Source organism: Crinia signifera, chromosome 5 (assembly GCF_055691185.1).
Source record: "Crinia signifera chromosome 5, ASM5569118v1, whole genome shotgun sequence".
NCBI classification, from domain to species: domain Eukaryota; kingdom Metazoa; phylum Chordata; class Amphibia; order Anura; family Myobatrachidae; genus Crinia; species Crinia signifera.
The window spans coordinates 269790947-269806923 of record NC_139221.1 but is presented as its reverse complement, the minus strand read 5'-3'; the positions used below and the strand labels follow the sequence as shown (position 1 = coordinate 269806923).

Here is a 15977-nt window from a genome sequence, read left to right as displayed (position 1 = left end):
CCCCTGGCATCTGTCTTCAGTCCTCTGATGTGGAAGCCTATCCATCCCCTTCAATCCTAATTACAGGGTGGGTCTAGACTCTAGGGTATACAGAGAAAAGTACATTACAAGTTATACAATAAAATGCTGCCATGACCAGCAGAGGGAACAGTGCGAGGTATATGTGGACAGAACAGGGAGCATTTATGTTTAGCCTGTGAGCAGGAGCTTGGGTGGAGCAAACAGGGCGAGTGAGGTGTGGAAATCAGGCACTTAGGAGCGGTATAGGACATGGTTGAGATGGGGCTCCTGTTTGTGAGAAATTACAATGTAAACGAGAGGGTATAAGAAAAGAAAATAAAGCGTGGAGTAGATGGGGGTGTAAGGGAGTGAGTACGGAGCATTGCTTTTTTTTTTTACAACAGAGTGACAACAGTCAATTTTATTTACCTTGCACTCCTTTAGGCTGCTGTCACCGTCTAATTTTTATTCCCATTTTATTGGTATACCGTTAATGGCTGATCCATGTAGATATTTCTAAATTATTTGCCACATAAATAGCACAAAGGGGCAGCAGTGAATAGAGTATTTTGGTTTCTTTATACCAAAATATTGGTGGTCAAGAATAATTGTCATCATGGACATTATGAAGTAAGATCTCTCTGGTACATAAAACTATATGTTTAAGATAAACATGACCTACAATCGTTCTCTGACGGTCTCTCCTCAGGACACAAGGAGGGTAGCAAGAGAAAGAGACAGAAGCATCGAGAGGAACAGAAGAAAATGAAGTCATCTAAACCGTACCACTAACCTGGACTCACAAGATCTACCTAACGTACACCAGAAAGCACCGCCGGTCCATGGGCGCAACATTAACACCTTTGTTTTTTTGTATATATATCTTGCTTTTTTTTTCCTTTTCCTTTTTTTTTAAGCTTTATCACCTTAGAGGACTAAACTTAAATTGTGATAAATGCCTAGTGGCTACAGTCGCCCATCTTTCTGCACACCGTGAATGAGTTTCCCTCTGCCGGTAGAATGACCGATGGTGCTCGGCAAGTTGGCAGCGCTGCAGTCCAGCGCAGGGAAGCGTCTTCACGGCATGTCGGTTAGATTCCAGCAATCAGGAATTTAGTAGAATGTTTTGTTATTACCCAACATTTAAGGGGTTTAAATTATATTGTTACTGCACTAGAAATATTTTATTTGTTAGTGTTACAAGCCAGAGGTATCACATCCATGCTGACTGAGGGTGTTCGTTTTGGCAGTAGTTCAGGATTGCCAATGTTGTTAAAAAAAATAATAGTAATTATAATAATAATAATAATAGTGAATAAAACAATGTACCCTCCCCTGGAAATAAATATGCCGCACTGGTTCTTGTGAAATACCGTTTGTGTTTTTATTGTGCCTGAGACTTGCTACGTATGGACTTTAAGTGTACACCTGGAACAAAATAACAATGGATAGGAATTTATTCTATATATTTGCAGTGAGGGAAGTCCTGTGTTAGATTTAGCAGATGAAGAAGACTAATCTCTGTCTGTTATCGACCTGTGGACTGAATATATTTTGGTGGTGATTCTAGTGTACCAGAAGTTTTGGGTCCAAGTGTATTAGGCCTTAACAAGAGATAAAGTGGGCCGTGATAAAGGATCAGCCAATCAGCTACTAACTGCCATGCAACAGGCTGTGTTTGAGAAATTACAGGAGATGATTGGCTAGTACTTTATCGCTCTCTACTTTCTCTTTAAGGCTTAATATATTTTTCCCTTTGATTCCTATTCTTAAAACATATGTACGTGTACACAGGGCTGGTGTGGGTGTAGGAAAAGAAAGCCACTTTTTTTTTTCATGTTTTTGTTATGTGAAGACACCTATTCTCAGGGTTGATGGTTTTTTTTCCCTTGTAGATCGAGTGAAATCTGCTGTGCAATGTAAATGGGCAACCTGGGTCCCGTTCACACTATGGAGGAGGCAGCGGATGGAGGCAGCGTCTGCTCCAAGAGCTGCCTCCTTCCTCGCCCCTGATAATGCGCCTCCGCCCAGCCCTCGTCTGACGTTGGCGACCCGGGAATGTGGGGAGCTTTCACACTGCAAATGCTGGGTTGCTCGTCGGACAAACCCATGTCCCTATCCCAGGTGCGACCCAGCCTTTGCGGTCTGAAAGATGTATACTGTAAGTGGGCATCTTTTAATACATAAGATCTCTGTAGTTGAACTAGGCAAGGTATACTATGAACTGAGCAGTGAGTTATGGGATTGAAAATCTAGGTACTTATGTAGTATCTGGGCTGCCGATTTCTAAATCGGGTCGGATCGGGAGATCGCATCGCATCGCATGCGACCATGCGATTCGATGCGATGCGATGCGATGACCCGATTTTTCCATAGGAATCAATGTTAAAATGGACTGAGTCCATTTTAACATGGAATTCAATGGGAAAAATGGGTCCTTTTCATACCCCTACTATCCAAGTGGGCATGGAGTTGGATATAAACCTGTGGCGAGCGTAGCGAGCCACCGAGCCCGAAGCGTGGCGAGCGAAGCGAGCCCCGCGAGGGGACGAATACCGTCCCCTCGCGGGGCTCGCTTCGCTCGCCACGCTTCGGGCTCGGTGGCTCGCTACGCTCGCCACAGGTTTATATCCAACTCCATGCCCACTTGGATAGTAGGGGTATGAAAAGGACCCATTTTTCCATAGGAATCATTTTAACATTGATTCCTATGGAAAAATCGGGTCATCGCATCCGATATCGGATGCGATGCGATGCGATGCGATATCGCATCGCATCGCATCTGATTGTATGCCTTAACTTAAGGCATACAATCAAAAAATCGGCAGCCCAGATACTACATAAGTACCAAAATCTAATAAGAGACAACCCAGGAAACAATATATTTCTCTTTTAGCTATAGTAAATGTTACAGGCCTTTCTTCTGCCCCTGCTTATTGTGTTATTACTGTATGTATTAATTTCATAGATTTAAAAGCAAAATGTCTGATATTTTATCCTGATGGATATGACAAAGGTAAGAAATGATGTGGAATGGGCAGTTCATTCTGTGTTAATCATTTCATTATTCAGGTGTTTTAAGGGGAGCAATGAAGGTTTCCATATACAGTAATGGTATTTTCAGTGCCTTACAATGCCACTTCCTTAGTGCCGACTAATACATTAATGACACCTGCATGCCAGTGTGCCTGCAATCACCTTACTCAGTGTTCTGCTCTGTCACATGTCCTCAGGCGGTAAACAGCATAATTAATGTCTGATCCTTTTTCCTGTTTATAATTAGTCTGATAGATGGGATAAACCGCTTCCAGCGGAATGTTGTGGGTGTGTTCTATAATAGGACAAATTGCAATCTCATCCAGATTTATGAAATAATATGTTCAGATCACTGGAAAGTAGTGATGCTACCACTGTATGTTGATAAATAGGGGATCAGGTCACAAAATCACTGACTCCATGCTTGTAGATGACAAGTAGTCAGTACGGAACTGTAGTAAACTACTTCCACATGCACCCAAACCATATATTTATGGTGCAAATGCTGAACCTCTTGCTTACTATTGCAAGCCTTTTTTTAACCAGCTTTCCCCATATGCGCAATGACATTTTAAATGCTAAAACCATTAACTGTAATGCTGTGTACAAACGGTACAATGTGACATTCGATTTTGAGTATATAGTGGAAATCGGATCAGGATTGCATAGACATCAAATGTAGATTGAGGATGTTTTTAAGCTTTCGATCCCCATTCGATTCGATGCGTGCTCCCGTTTTCTCTAGATCGAAAAGAAAAATAGACTGCAGGCAAGGAAACATCGAATTTGATCCAGTAAATCGAATGTGTACACTGCCTTGAATGCAAAATCGAATTCGACATCGAATGCATAAGTACAGATCGAATGTAAATTTGAATAGAAAGCAAAGGCCAAATCGAAAGGAGGTGGAAAAGGTGAAATTGAATCGAAAGTAAAATCGATGCGCGTAACCACCCTACGTGCGGGGGTTCAGGTGCTATGGGGCTCACAGCTTATTAGGGCCCATCTTTTTTGTGTTTTATACATCTATCACCATTTGTTGGTAAATATGGGACCTACAAATATCTAGTTATGTTCCCTGTCTGCAACATTATATCAGTTCCTTTGAGACAAAAAATGTTAAAACACCAAAAAGGTCGACATGAGTATTTTGCCAATTTTTTTTTTTTTAAAGGATTTGTTCATACTTTATCATCCTAGTGGACATGGAAGGGGAATGGCGAGCGGAATGGTACACTTATACAGTGTACATGTCAATATGTATCGACAGACGCCCCCCCCCCCCCCCCCCCCCATTGGAAAAAAAAACTAATGTTGACCGTTTTCTAATTGACATTTTCCATGTTGACCTAACTTTTTGGTGTCGACCTTTGGCCTGTCAACAATAGTGGTCAACCTAATGAATGTTGACCTTTTTACTGTCAACAAGTCAACCCATACCCCAGAGGATTATGAGGACACATTTCTACATTTATGGGTGGTGCTTTATTTTGCAAGGGACATTTTCATTTAGTGAACAATTAGGAATACAGCATCGAATTTAAGGAGGATTTGTTTATCAGTTTAAGCCAGGGGTTCCCAATCTTTTTTGATTTAGAACTTTTTTTCACGGCACCCCTAGGCCAAACAAAATTTAATTAGATTGCTTATATATTCGATTCTTAGGGTGATTTATGTGGTAAATGGCAGGATTTGCTTCTGTTTGTACACATTTTATGATTGGCAGCCACCAGCACTGGTTTTGCTCATAAATAACCATTAATAATTTGAGTTAGTCCTGGACCCCCAACCCAGGGCACCCCTGCATGTGTCCCGAGGCACCCCAGGGAGCCACGGCACACAGTTTGGGAACCTCTGGTTTAAGCGTTAATTGTCTATGCAGATATTTTTTATTCTTACTCCACTCTGACTGTACTTTACTTGTTTCAGCTGTGCGAGGGAGCATGTTTACTATATGTTTAACAGTGCACACCATGTTTATAAGTTACCCTAAGGAACATTAACTGTGATCTGCTTTGTTAATACATGAAGAAGACTAATATAATCATAAGGGTATTGTAGGAACCCTACCACATTCTTGCTGGTTTTCTCCATCACAGTCTTCTGTACTTTCCTCTACTTAAATTTGCTCATATTCCTGCAAAGATTAGGAATACACAAGAGTGTTCTTAAAGGGAAATGTCATGCATAATAAAATTCAATTCGATTTACAACACCAATAGCTCTGTCTGAGGTTGTCAATTACAAGTTGAATAGACTTTTTACGAATCTACAGCATGCACCCAACAACCTTTACCTAAGAGGATTGAAGTAAATTGACCCTAATCTCCTAAAAGTCCTTAGTTTGGCAACACTGTCCTGAGTTGAGGACCAATAAAGGGTGTTCCTCCACAGTAATATGGGTGTGGTTTGGACAGAGCATGTTGATAGGCAAAACTGACCCTCCCATCCCAAGTCCTGGATGCTGACACCAGCCAACGTAATCAGTTTTACATGAGGTATCACTGACTATTTCCTTGCGCTATTAGGTGACCTGTCTCAGACCACACATAAACTGGGAAATACCAGAGGGGGCTGCCAGAGAGAAAGGTGAGGGCTGTCATGGCAGTGTAAATCTCTCCCTCAAGCTTCTGGAGAAGTGTGTGGATGCCTAGAGGCTAGCCTTCTCCCTTAGGAGTCCATTAGAGATCACCAAGGTGAGTCTACGGGCCAGGCAAGTATGTTCTAAGGGTTCAATGTATAAATAGTGCATTAATAATTGGTCGTTAGTCACTGGTGCTTTCCTACTGTTGCGTTCAGAAATATTAATTGCACGTTTAAATTGTTTCAAAGTGGTGCGGCATATGACTCCTGCAACAACGCACACTAGCAATGCTATACAGCAGACATTATTGGGAAACGTGGAAAGCATGTGGGAAATGCATGACTAAAACGCATGTCTAACTTGTACATTTTGTCCATTTCCCGAGCGTGTACAAGCCTTGAGTATCAAGACCTACAGTACATCCTTCACACTGTTACTGTGTCCACCCAACCAGCTCATTTCTGAAAAGTAACTACATTACATGTTATAAAGCTATGAGGAACGGTTTATTGCTCTGTGTGTTTTGACTATTCTATATAAAATAAATGTATTTGTATTTCCAAAAACATTGTGAAGTATCTTCCAGAATAGGTTTATTTATGAATCGGTGTGATTAATATATAGCAATTATAATAAACACAGAGACTAAAAACAATGTGTGCCATTTGTACACCTGCTAGAGAATGCTCTCATATATTTTTAGCAGAGTTTTGTGTTCTGCGTGGGTTTAATTACTGGGTGAGCAGCTACTTCTACATCTACATAGATTCACAAACACTTTAGAATCTTTTCTTGCCTCTTAAATTTCAAATGATCACATTATGGCAAGGACATAGGAGGGAGGGAATGCAGCATCAGTATTAGTCTCATCCAGGTTAGGGTAAAAGGGATGGGGTCACTTACTAGAACTATATTAAAAAGCTGTAACAGACATCGGTTTTGTTTCATGATTACGGTGCCAATCTAAGCCTATTGTTTGGTTGCTATGGATTAATGCAAGCTCTAGCTGTATTGGAATTTGGCAAGGTAGCCAGTGCTCATGTTAAAGCTGCTTCCATTATTTTTATTTCACATACTCCATTTTTCCTTGGTTCGATTCTTCAGGCTACTATTACCGATTTATAGTGTTAAGGACTACCCTAAGTCACAATATGTTATCAGCAGAGAGACTTCTATATGCCCCTCTGAGGGATTCAGTACTGAATCCCAGCGTTCAGAATCCCGACGCCGGAATCCCGACAGCCGAAATGCCGACAAGGGGGGGACGTGGATCGCCCCCCCTTGCGGGCTCGCTGTGCTCGCCACGCAGCGGGCCCGGTGCCTCGCTACGCTCGGCACACTAATTTATTCTCCCTCCAGGGGTGTCGTGGACACCCACGGAGGGAGAATGTGTCGGGATTTCGGCGGTCGGGATTCTGAACACCGGGATCCCGACCGCCAGGATTTTAACTGCATACCCCTCTGAGCTCTGTCTGATCTGTGTACTCAAAAATCTTCCGATCCTCCCCCATCTGCCATTACAATACTTGCCATGGGTGTTAGTCTGTGTCATTGACAACCATACTTTGCAGCTACGGAAATCGTTTGAGAAAAGACAATGATCTTTACAAGGACTTCTTACATGCTACAAAGTACTGGAGAGAGATAAAGTGGATGGAGATAAATTCACCCGATCAGCTCCTAACTTTCATGGGATTAAAAATATCAGGACTTGGTTGGCTGGTAGTTTATCTCTCACAAAGGCTTACTACATAGACTGTTATATAAATGTTTAAATTTCTCTTGTTCCATTTTCTAGAATTTCAATTTTAAAGCCAATCCTTACTGTTGTCATACAGTTTGAGATGGAAATAAAGTAACTTTTTAACAGTAAGATTTTTAACTGAATAATTAATATACAAGTAGTTCTGCAAGACACCAAAACATCAATTTGTTCTGACTATAATATCTATAGTTAGAATGGGTACGGTCTTTATGGCAATAGCTGGAATAAAATGATTTAATTATGACCTGGCAAATTTTTCTTGGCACTGACTGGTGCTTAAGGGTTTGGAGGGTAAGGCAGCTATGCACAGCAAAAGTCATATCTCAATGCGGCATTTAAGGACTGTGGTGATTTATCAAAGTGAAGAGGCGATTGGTTGGTATATTCTTCTTTATCATCTTTAAAATGTTTGTTACAGTTCCCCTCAAATCTTACAGTTCAGCAATCAAAGGGGGCTTACTCAATGTTTCACACGTACTATCCTGCATTCGGTAACATTACTGGCCGTTCCAAGGTGAATGTCTGGAAGCCAGTGTTTGCGGATGGTGACTAGCCATTTTCTGGATGTGTCAGGGAAAATGCAGATGTGTCCAGGTGTTTGAGGATAAGGCGTGTGACATCAGCTCCAGCCCACAACAGCCTGTTTCTATCGCAGCTGCTGAGTAAGTCTGTGGCTATGCACACACTGGAAAAATAATTCGATGGCAAGCGGTCTTGCGAATGGGTTTGCAGCTATTTGCAGGCCTGCAATATTTTCAAAAGCTGTGCTAAGCAATTTGCAGCCTTGCACAGAGCGGGATCTCACTCTGGCTGGGTGGCGTATACCTGATTGCAGGGCTTCACAAATCAGCAGCCAAGCGATCAGGTAGTAAATGTGGAGATTTGGTTCTGGAAATCATATACAATGTGTGGTAGTTTGTAAACTTCATACAGATGTACTGCAGTAAATCTTCCCCTAAGGGCCGATGACATCCAATGAAGTGCTTGTGACAAATAGTAACACCATATCGGTGACCAATTTAATTGCAGTAAACCCAAGAGATGTGCTATTACATTTAGGTTCCATAACAATTCTTATGTAATTATAAATGTACTTTAGGCAGTTGGCACTATATCATGGTGGGGACTGTGGATGGAGGAAAGGAGAGATCGGGACAATTGCTCAATGCGGTATTCAATCTCGGATTCCGACTGTGTAAACATCACGACTGTCGGAATCCCGGGCTGTTTGCACTGTGCTCGACAGTAACTCAACAGCCGGAATTCAATGTGAGTGTCGGAAAGTTGGCGTGTTGGCAAAAACTGCCATGAATTTGTCAATCTCCAGCTGTTTCCGACAAAATAGATGTTTTAAAGTCGGATCTGTTTGTCGGAATCTGACTTCAATGCTGTTGGAAATGGCAGCATTGTATAGGCAGCGGCTGCTATTTCCCCTGACAAGCATCTGTTGTCAAAGCAGGAGCCTTGAATAGAGGTAAATCAGACAGTGCCTGACATCTCAATGTGTGAAATCCCCAACCTAGAAAAAAAAAGTGGCCCAATAAGGATATTGACAGGTCAGCTGGATTATGTGGCCAGTTGAGGTAAGAGGGGATTGGACCGGGCGACAGACTGAGAGAGACAGGGAGACTGAATAGAAATGGAAAAAATAACAAACAATGTGGAAAGTTACACAAATTTAATAGAAATAGATTTGTATTTTAAATATAATTTTCTTTAAATAAATGTAAATTTTGTAACAATGTAACAATCTAGATGTTTATAGAAGTTTCCCATTTTGTAGCCTCAGGACTTACCCTAGTTTCCTCTGACGAGTCTCCGCATTCCTGCGGCAGGAGAAATGCTTTTGTCCTTCCCAAGATGGCCACTCTACACAGATATGCTTAGTAATATAATTAGACCTAACCTTTGCATAGGTTTCTATGAACTGACTCCTCAAGCCAGTATCTTGATTCCCCAATACAGAGAATGGTAGCGATCTGTGGTATAAAGAAAGGTGACCTGTAGCATTCAAGCATAGGTGCGGACTTAAATAGCGAATTGTTATCTACCTGCAGCTGAGCGTTACTGAAGACCGGGAGAAACTGCACCAAGAGAACAGAGCTTTTCATGTACAGTACAGTGGTAATATTACTGTTCATGAATGCAATGATAGTTAATAAATGACAGGATCCTGCACATACTGTAACAGATAAATGCTATCAAATACATTGTTTATCCAGTGTGTGGACTATGTATCTATCTATATATAGATATAGATCTATATCTATATATAGATATATATTTAGACATAGTCTCCCATATCAAAAATGCTTGGGGTCAGAAGCATTTTAGAGATACCATAATGAGATAACTTGGGACCAAAGTCTAAACACAAAATGGATTTATGTTTCATATACTTCTTGTACACATAGGGCCTGATTCAGACCTGACCGCAGGTCTGCAAACTTGCAGGCCGGGAGATTATTGATCATAGCGCCGCCATATGGCCAGTAGTACACATGTGTGAGGCCATCTTACAATAACATTTTGCTGCTTTTTTTAATTGCTGGTCATTCACAAGGTGATTGACCTGAAGCCGGCGTTTAGGGATGGTAACCAGCCGTTTCCTGGGGAAGTTGTGTGACGTCCGCTCCGGCCCGATCAGCTTGATTTGTTTTGAAGCTGCCGAGTAAGTTCTAGGCTATGCACAGACTGCAAAATCATTCGCTGGGCGGCGGCTCACGAATGGATTTAGTAGTCGCATGCCCAATCCAGCTTCTTTTCCCAAGCTGTGCTAAACCATTCACAGGCTTTCAAATGGTGGGATTTCACTCTGGAGGGGGGGTGCATACCTGTTCGCTGGGCTCGCAATCAGGTCTGAATCATGCCCATAGACTGGTAATTGTACACAATAGATATATTTGTAATATCTTGTGCATGAATCAAAGTTTGTACACATTCAACAAGCAGAGAGCATAGTGTCACTATCTCAAGTGCGCTCCAAACTTTTTGGAATTGGGAATATTCTGGATATTGCATTTTCGGATATGGAAGACTAGGGAGGTTATTCTGGTTGACTTGCAAGGCTGCGAATTTCGCTCCCCCCATCGCACGCCATGATCCCCCGCACTGCTGTGAATTAATGTTTTGCATAGACATCCATTTGCAGCCTTGGGTGCAGGGGAGAAATCATTCGATGGTCGGCGACCATCGAAATGATTTCTCCAGCACTCACAGATCTGAGACACCTCTGTGGTGTCTCAGATCTGCGGGCGCCCAGTGTGGGAAGTGGGCAGTCAGCTGCCCGGACACCGCACCCGCGTCGTCGGAGAATTACCATGAGAATGCCCATGAAAACGCTGGGCGTTCCCATGGGCAAATACTCTGGACTTCCACCCCACGCCCGCATTGTTGTGTGCAAACGCCCGGCGAATAATAATCCATTTGCCATGGCCGCTCGCACACAGTGGCTGCACATGTGCATAACTGACTATGTGCATGCGCAATCTCTAAAAATTGGTTCCCTGTGCGAACGCAGAATCCCCCCCCCCCCTAAATCTGTATATTGTATTCTCATTAGGGAACACACTTGCATTACAGCCAAGTCATTATGATGTGATTGGCTCACTCTGTCATCCTGTTCCACCAAGCTTTATGGGTATTTGTTGGTTGTCACTGATGGCTCCTACTGTCACTTAGCCAAAGCAGGTACTCACGACAGAAATATACTGTATACTGCATTTAGGTCCTGATTCAGCGTGAGATGTAACTTTGATAAATTCAGCAAAATGACAAGTCCCGGCGGCAGGCTGTGGGAGGGCCCCCAGCACAGGGCATGGGTGTTCCGCATGGTGGGGCCATCCCCGGGTTTCTCCCACAAAATGTGCATGTGCTTCACTATGCAGCGGAGCACTTGCACACTACCAGCTGCGCTGCTTTGCTGTGGACCCAGGTGCAGATGGTCACACCCCCTCCCAGAATGGCCGTGAGTCTCCCAAAAATCAGGTCCCCCTCCCGGATTTAGGGGGACCCACACTGTGCCCCCCGATCGCGGACGTCTTTCCCCGACCTCGGCATTTAAATGCTGCAATCCGCTGGTCTCAGAGGAGGGGGCGGAGCTAAAATGTCACAAGCACGTCATTTTAGCCCCGCCCCTCCACAGAGATCCGTGAATTCTGCTCATTTACATCCTGGGGGCAGGGCTTAATGACACCACACTTAAGCCCCACCCCCAAACTGCTTCTGAAAGTCCCCTCTCCGGGCTTCTCCCGGAGAGGAGACTCTAAAAGTCGGCAACCATGAAATAGATCAGCTAGCCCTGCAGATCCCCCTGAAAATCTAGGGGACATACACTACACATCCTGCAGTCGTAGCAAAAACTTTCACCATTATTATATTTCTTTGGTAATATGTAAATCACAGTAAACATGGTGTTAATGTAACATTTCCCAAGGCACTGTGCCATAATCTATGCTATCTCCACCGAACGTGCCAGTGCGGGGCCTTAAAAAATTTGCACAATGGCCCAATTCAGTCTTTAAAATGTCTTTGCATAATTACTACTACAAATAAATAGAACATATATTAGTTCTTATACATACAGAATAAGAACTGTTACTAAGAAATACAGCTTGTTCCATCAGATGGCAAGTCAGACATCAGCTTAATAATTGTATTATTGCTCTCACCTTGCTTTTTCAGTGCCTCTCCTTAGCAACATCTTAAAACCATGGAAACAATCTGTGTAGGCTGTGGTTTGTTTCCATGGTTACAGATGTTGCTGGGGAAAGTCACAACTTATGTAAAAAGAAGTTCAGCAACAGTGAGTTTTTAATGGCCAATTTCAGTTTAAAACACCCTATTTCAAACATATTATTTATACTGGGTTCTCCACTGCTATGAATATTTAATGAGCGCTCCTTAAATATTCACTGCGCTGAATTTAGGACCCAGCTCATTGGCTGGGTCCTAAATACCGTTTCAGACCCGATTTTGATGCCAAAATACCGGGTCTGAAATGGGAAGGACCCTCCATTTTAACCGTTTTACAAAAACGGCTTTTGTAAAATGGTAAAGTGGTACTACACCTTTCAGACCGCACAGATTACCGTTTTAAAACGGTTAAAAATCGGCAAAATACCGGTTTTTAAATGCGGTCTGAAAGGGGCATTAGTTCTGTGGATTATTTTTGCTCTTTATTCTGCTGAGAGCCTAGACATAGACCCTCTATATTTCTATGTTTCTAAGAGAGAAGTGGCAAATGAGCTGCATTACTACTTGGCATCCTTCATTACCCATGCCCATAACATGTGTCTATTGTCCTAGATGCAGGCATGTCCAAACTATGGCCATCTAGCTTTTGTGAAACTACAAGTCCCATCATGCCTTGCCAAAGTTTTGCTATTAGGGAATGCCAAAACTATGGCAAGGCATGCTGGGATGTGTAGTTTCACAACAGCTGGAGGGCCATAGTTTGGACATGCTGCTCCTAGAGTATTGCAACAACATGCTGCATCTGCTCTGCCCCCTAGTTATCCTGGTGCACTACATGCATTAACCCTATTCCTAGCCTTACCCTATCACTTGTACTATCGGCACCTCGTTGACACAATGGGGGAAATTTACTAAGATGTGAGTTGTATTTCACATGGGATGTTGCTATAGGCAACCAACCAGAAACTTTTTCTCATTATTTTAGCACCTTCTAGAAGGTAAAAGATAGTATCTGATTGGTTGCCCATAGCAACATCCCATGTGAAATACAACTCACATCTTAGTAAATTTCCCCCAATATCTCAACAAACTAACAGCAAAGTGGGAAGCAATTAATGCTCCCTTTGCGATAATGCTCCATGTGTCTGGGTTTCCCTAGAGTAGTTCTCTTCCCCAACTGAACTCCCACTGTATATTCACTGACAATTTACCATCGGCTGCATTTACGTTTGGCATAGACTATACAGTAAAACAGAATTTCTTACCTTAGCAAACTGCAAGTCACATCAATGTCCAATTCTTTCCAATATCTGTTGTAGCTGAGGATTTATCATGATAACTTGGTATTTTCTATAAGGAGACAGAAATGCAGCAAAGCTCCATATAGAAATGAACTAAAGTAAAAAGGTTTTCTGCCTGCCATGCCCCATTTTCTTGTATTTCATCAGATCCTTACACTAGACATTCATGTTACACTGAGGTGGCAGACAGCAGTAACAGCTGGAACTGTTCTGTATCCCTCCCAGATTCTTCTATTGGCTGCAAATGAGATGTCAGTCACAACCATAACCCTTTCAGCTCCAATCCTTTATGTGCTAGATTACACAGCACTGCAGATGCTCTATGCGAACCGGACACATATACGAGGAGATACTCACCCCTCCTTCCACACTAGACCGGTTCTTCATGATTCACTAACACACTGTGAGAGCAGCTAACAGGCACAATCCTGCATGCGTGTAAGACTCCACATAAACACACCAGTGGGATTCGATTCCAACTGCTGCAAATCTGTATAGTCGCCATCTGTACACAATTAAGGAACCATTGCAATCCTATCCATTACAATCGCATCCATTGTAGATAAACAGGTTTGATCTCAATTGTATGTACTGTAGTAGTAATAGTTATAATAATAATAATAATAATAATAATGAAACAAAATGGAGATTACTTTATAGGTCATACACATCACAATTTTTTGCCTGTATTCAGTTTCTGCCGATAAATGACTGCAAGGTGAAGCTGTGTACACACGGGGGCGATAGAGGATGAAATCGCTGGAAATATGGTCGCTGGCGACCATATTGCCAGTGATGGGGGTGTGCGCTCCCGTTTTCAGCCCCTTTCTAATCGCTGGTCGCAGGAGCAGCTGATTACCTCTGCGGCTCCCCCAGCAGAGGTTCCTTTTCATCAGCGACAATCTCTGGTCGCTGATGAAAAGGAGAAACTGAGCAATATATCTCCCCCGTGTGTACGGGGCTTAAGAGTGGCTTTTCAACCCAATGCAGTAGTACTATCAGGCTATCCAATTATAGCCCGTTTTGTAACTTGCGTTAAATGACCTGTTATTGGGCACACAGCCAATGGGATATCACTCTTGGCAGCATTAGGTAGTTTAATACATCACTTACCTCTTACAATAGTTGCCTACCCTCCTGCATTCTGTAGGAGACTCCCTGAAATAACAGCACTCCCTTCACTCCCTCATTAGTCTAGCAATCTCCCTCATTTCACATAGCCCACATTACACTCTTACATTTGTTTGGGGGAAAAAGGAATGAGAGATAGATACATTTATATTGAATCATCAGCACCATTTCCCAGCACTTTAGCAAGTATAGTATCTCTTACTAACTGCTTTGGGGCTCATCTACATTTGGATATAAGTCATAGTAAAAGATTCCTCTTAGATGTAGCAGTGCACACCCACGCTTCTAGGTGCCACGTTCACAATCTCTCCATATATGGAACTAGACACGCCCTTTGGGTGAAGCATGACACGCCTCCTCAATGGGGCGCTTTGCAAAATTCTACTACCAATTATAATCTCCCTGAAACTAGTTTCTCAAAAGTAGGCAAGTATGCCTCTTACTTATTTTATTTGTTAACAGTTTGTTATATAGCGCATACATATTCCTCAGCGCTTTACAGAGTATAGTTAAACATTCACATCTGTCCCTGCCCCGGTGGAGCTTACAATCTAGTACACGCATACACCCAGACATGCTAGGGTTAATTTTGTTGGGAGCCAATTAACCTACCAGTATATTTTTGGATTGTGGGATGAAGCCAGAAGTACCTGGGGTAAATCCATGCAAGTATGGGGAGAATATACAAACTCCAGCACACAGTTAGAGAAAAATTTAGATGAACCCAGCGCTGTGGATATATTGCTTGTAGGTGATTTAATAAGCTGCACCCTTAAGGCGCCGGACTTACTTAATAATTCACCTACGTGTTCTCGTAGCAGTTTCTTTAAATCCTCTAAGTTCTAGCTGAACATCATATAAGGAGGAAACTTACTTAAGAATTCTGACCCTCATTCACACAAAGGTATCTTTTATTGCAGAATCAGCAATATCAGCATAACATATTGTAGGCAGATGACACTTACTTTAAAATTCTCACCCGCATGCATGTCTGAGTGAACGGATCAAGCATGCGGCAGGACGTCCGTTCACTCGGTCAGCGCTTGGTCCGTTCACTCGGTCAGCGCCAGAGAGGAATCCAGCGTCCTTCATATCACCGCCTTCTGTGAGACTGCTAGCCTGTCGTGTCTGCAGCGCAAACAGTACCGATTCTACAGACTTGGTCCGGGACACCATCATCCTCTCTGACGTTTTATGTCTTTGTTCGTGGATGTTTATTAAATTTGCTTTTAACCCCACCGGAGTCTGGCCTTTTAAAGAAACCGCTACATGCATGCGGACATGCATGCGGGTGAGAATTTTAAAGTAAGTGTCTTCTACGGGAACACGTGGGTGAATTAATAAGTTATGGTGGTTACACACCAGGACGACTAGGGCCCGATCCCCTCAATCTAGATCCAATTCCGACCAATTGGATGTAGATTGTGTGCTGATTGGGTCCTTTTCTGTCCTGGTGTGGACCGAT

At 42.7% G+C, this 15977-nt stretch overlaps 1 protein-coding gene and 1 long non-coding RNA gene across 5 annotated transcripts in view; one reads left to right on the top strand and one right to left on the bottom strand.

Moving 5' to 3' along the window:
* Positions 1-1370, top strand: part of DNAJB6 (DnaJ heat shock protein family (Hsp40) member B6) — a 92610-nt gene extending 91240 nt beyond the window's left edge. For all 3 annotated transcript variants that reach the window (XM_083189002.1, XM_083189000.1, XM_083189001.1), the window contains exon 10: positions 710-1370. In XM_083189002.1, coding sequence (XP_083045128.1) covers positions 710-792 — 83 coding nt within the window. In that variant the 3' untranslated portion in view covers positions 793-1370. The remainder of the gene's footprint in view (positions 1-709) is intronic.
* The window catches only part of LOC146081075 (uncharacterized), a 39157-nt gene extending 25585 nt beyond the window's left edge, over positions 1-13572 (bottom strand). For both annotated transcript variants that reach the window (XR_014475057.1, XR_014475056.1), the window contains exons 1-3: positions 13346-13572; positions 9182-9364; positions 5107-5173 (exon numbers count right to left, since the gene is read on the bottom strand). This is a non-coding gene — a long non-coding RNA (uncharacterized LOC146081075). The remainder of the gene's footprint in view (positions 1-5106; positions 5174-9181; positions 9365-13345) is intronic.
* Between the last annotated feature and the right edge of the window lie 2405 nt (positions 13573-15977).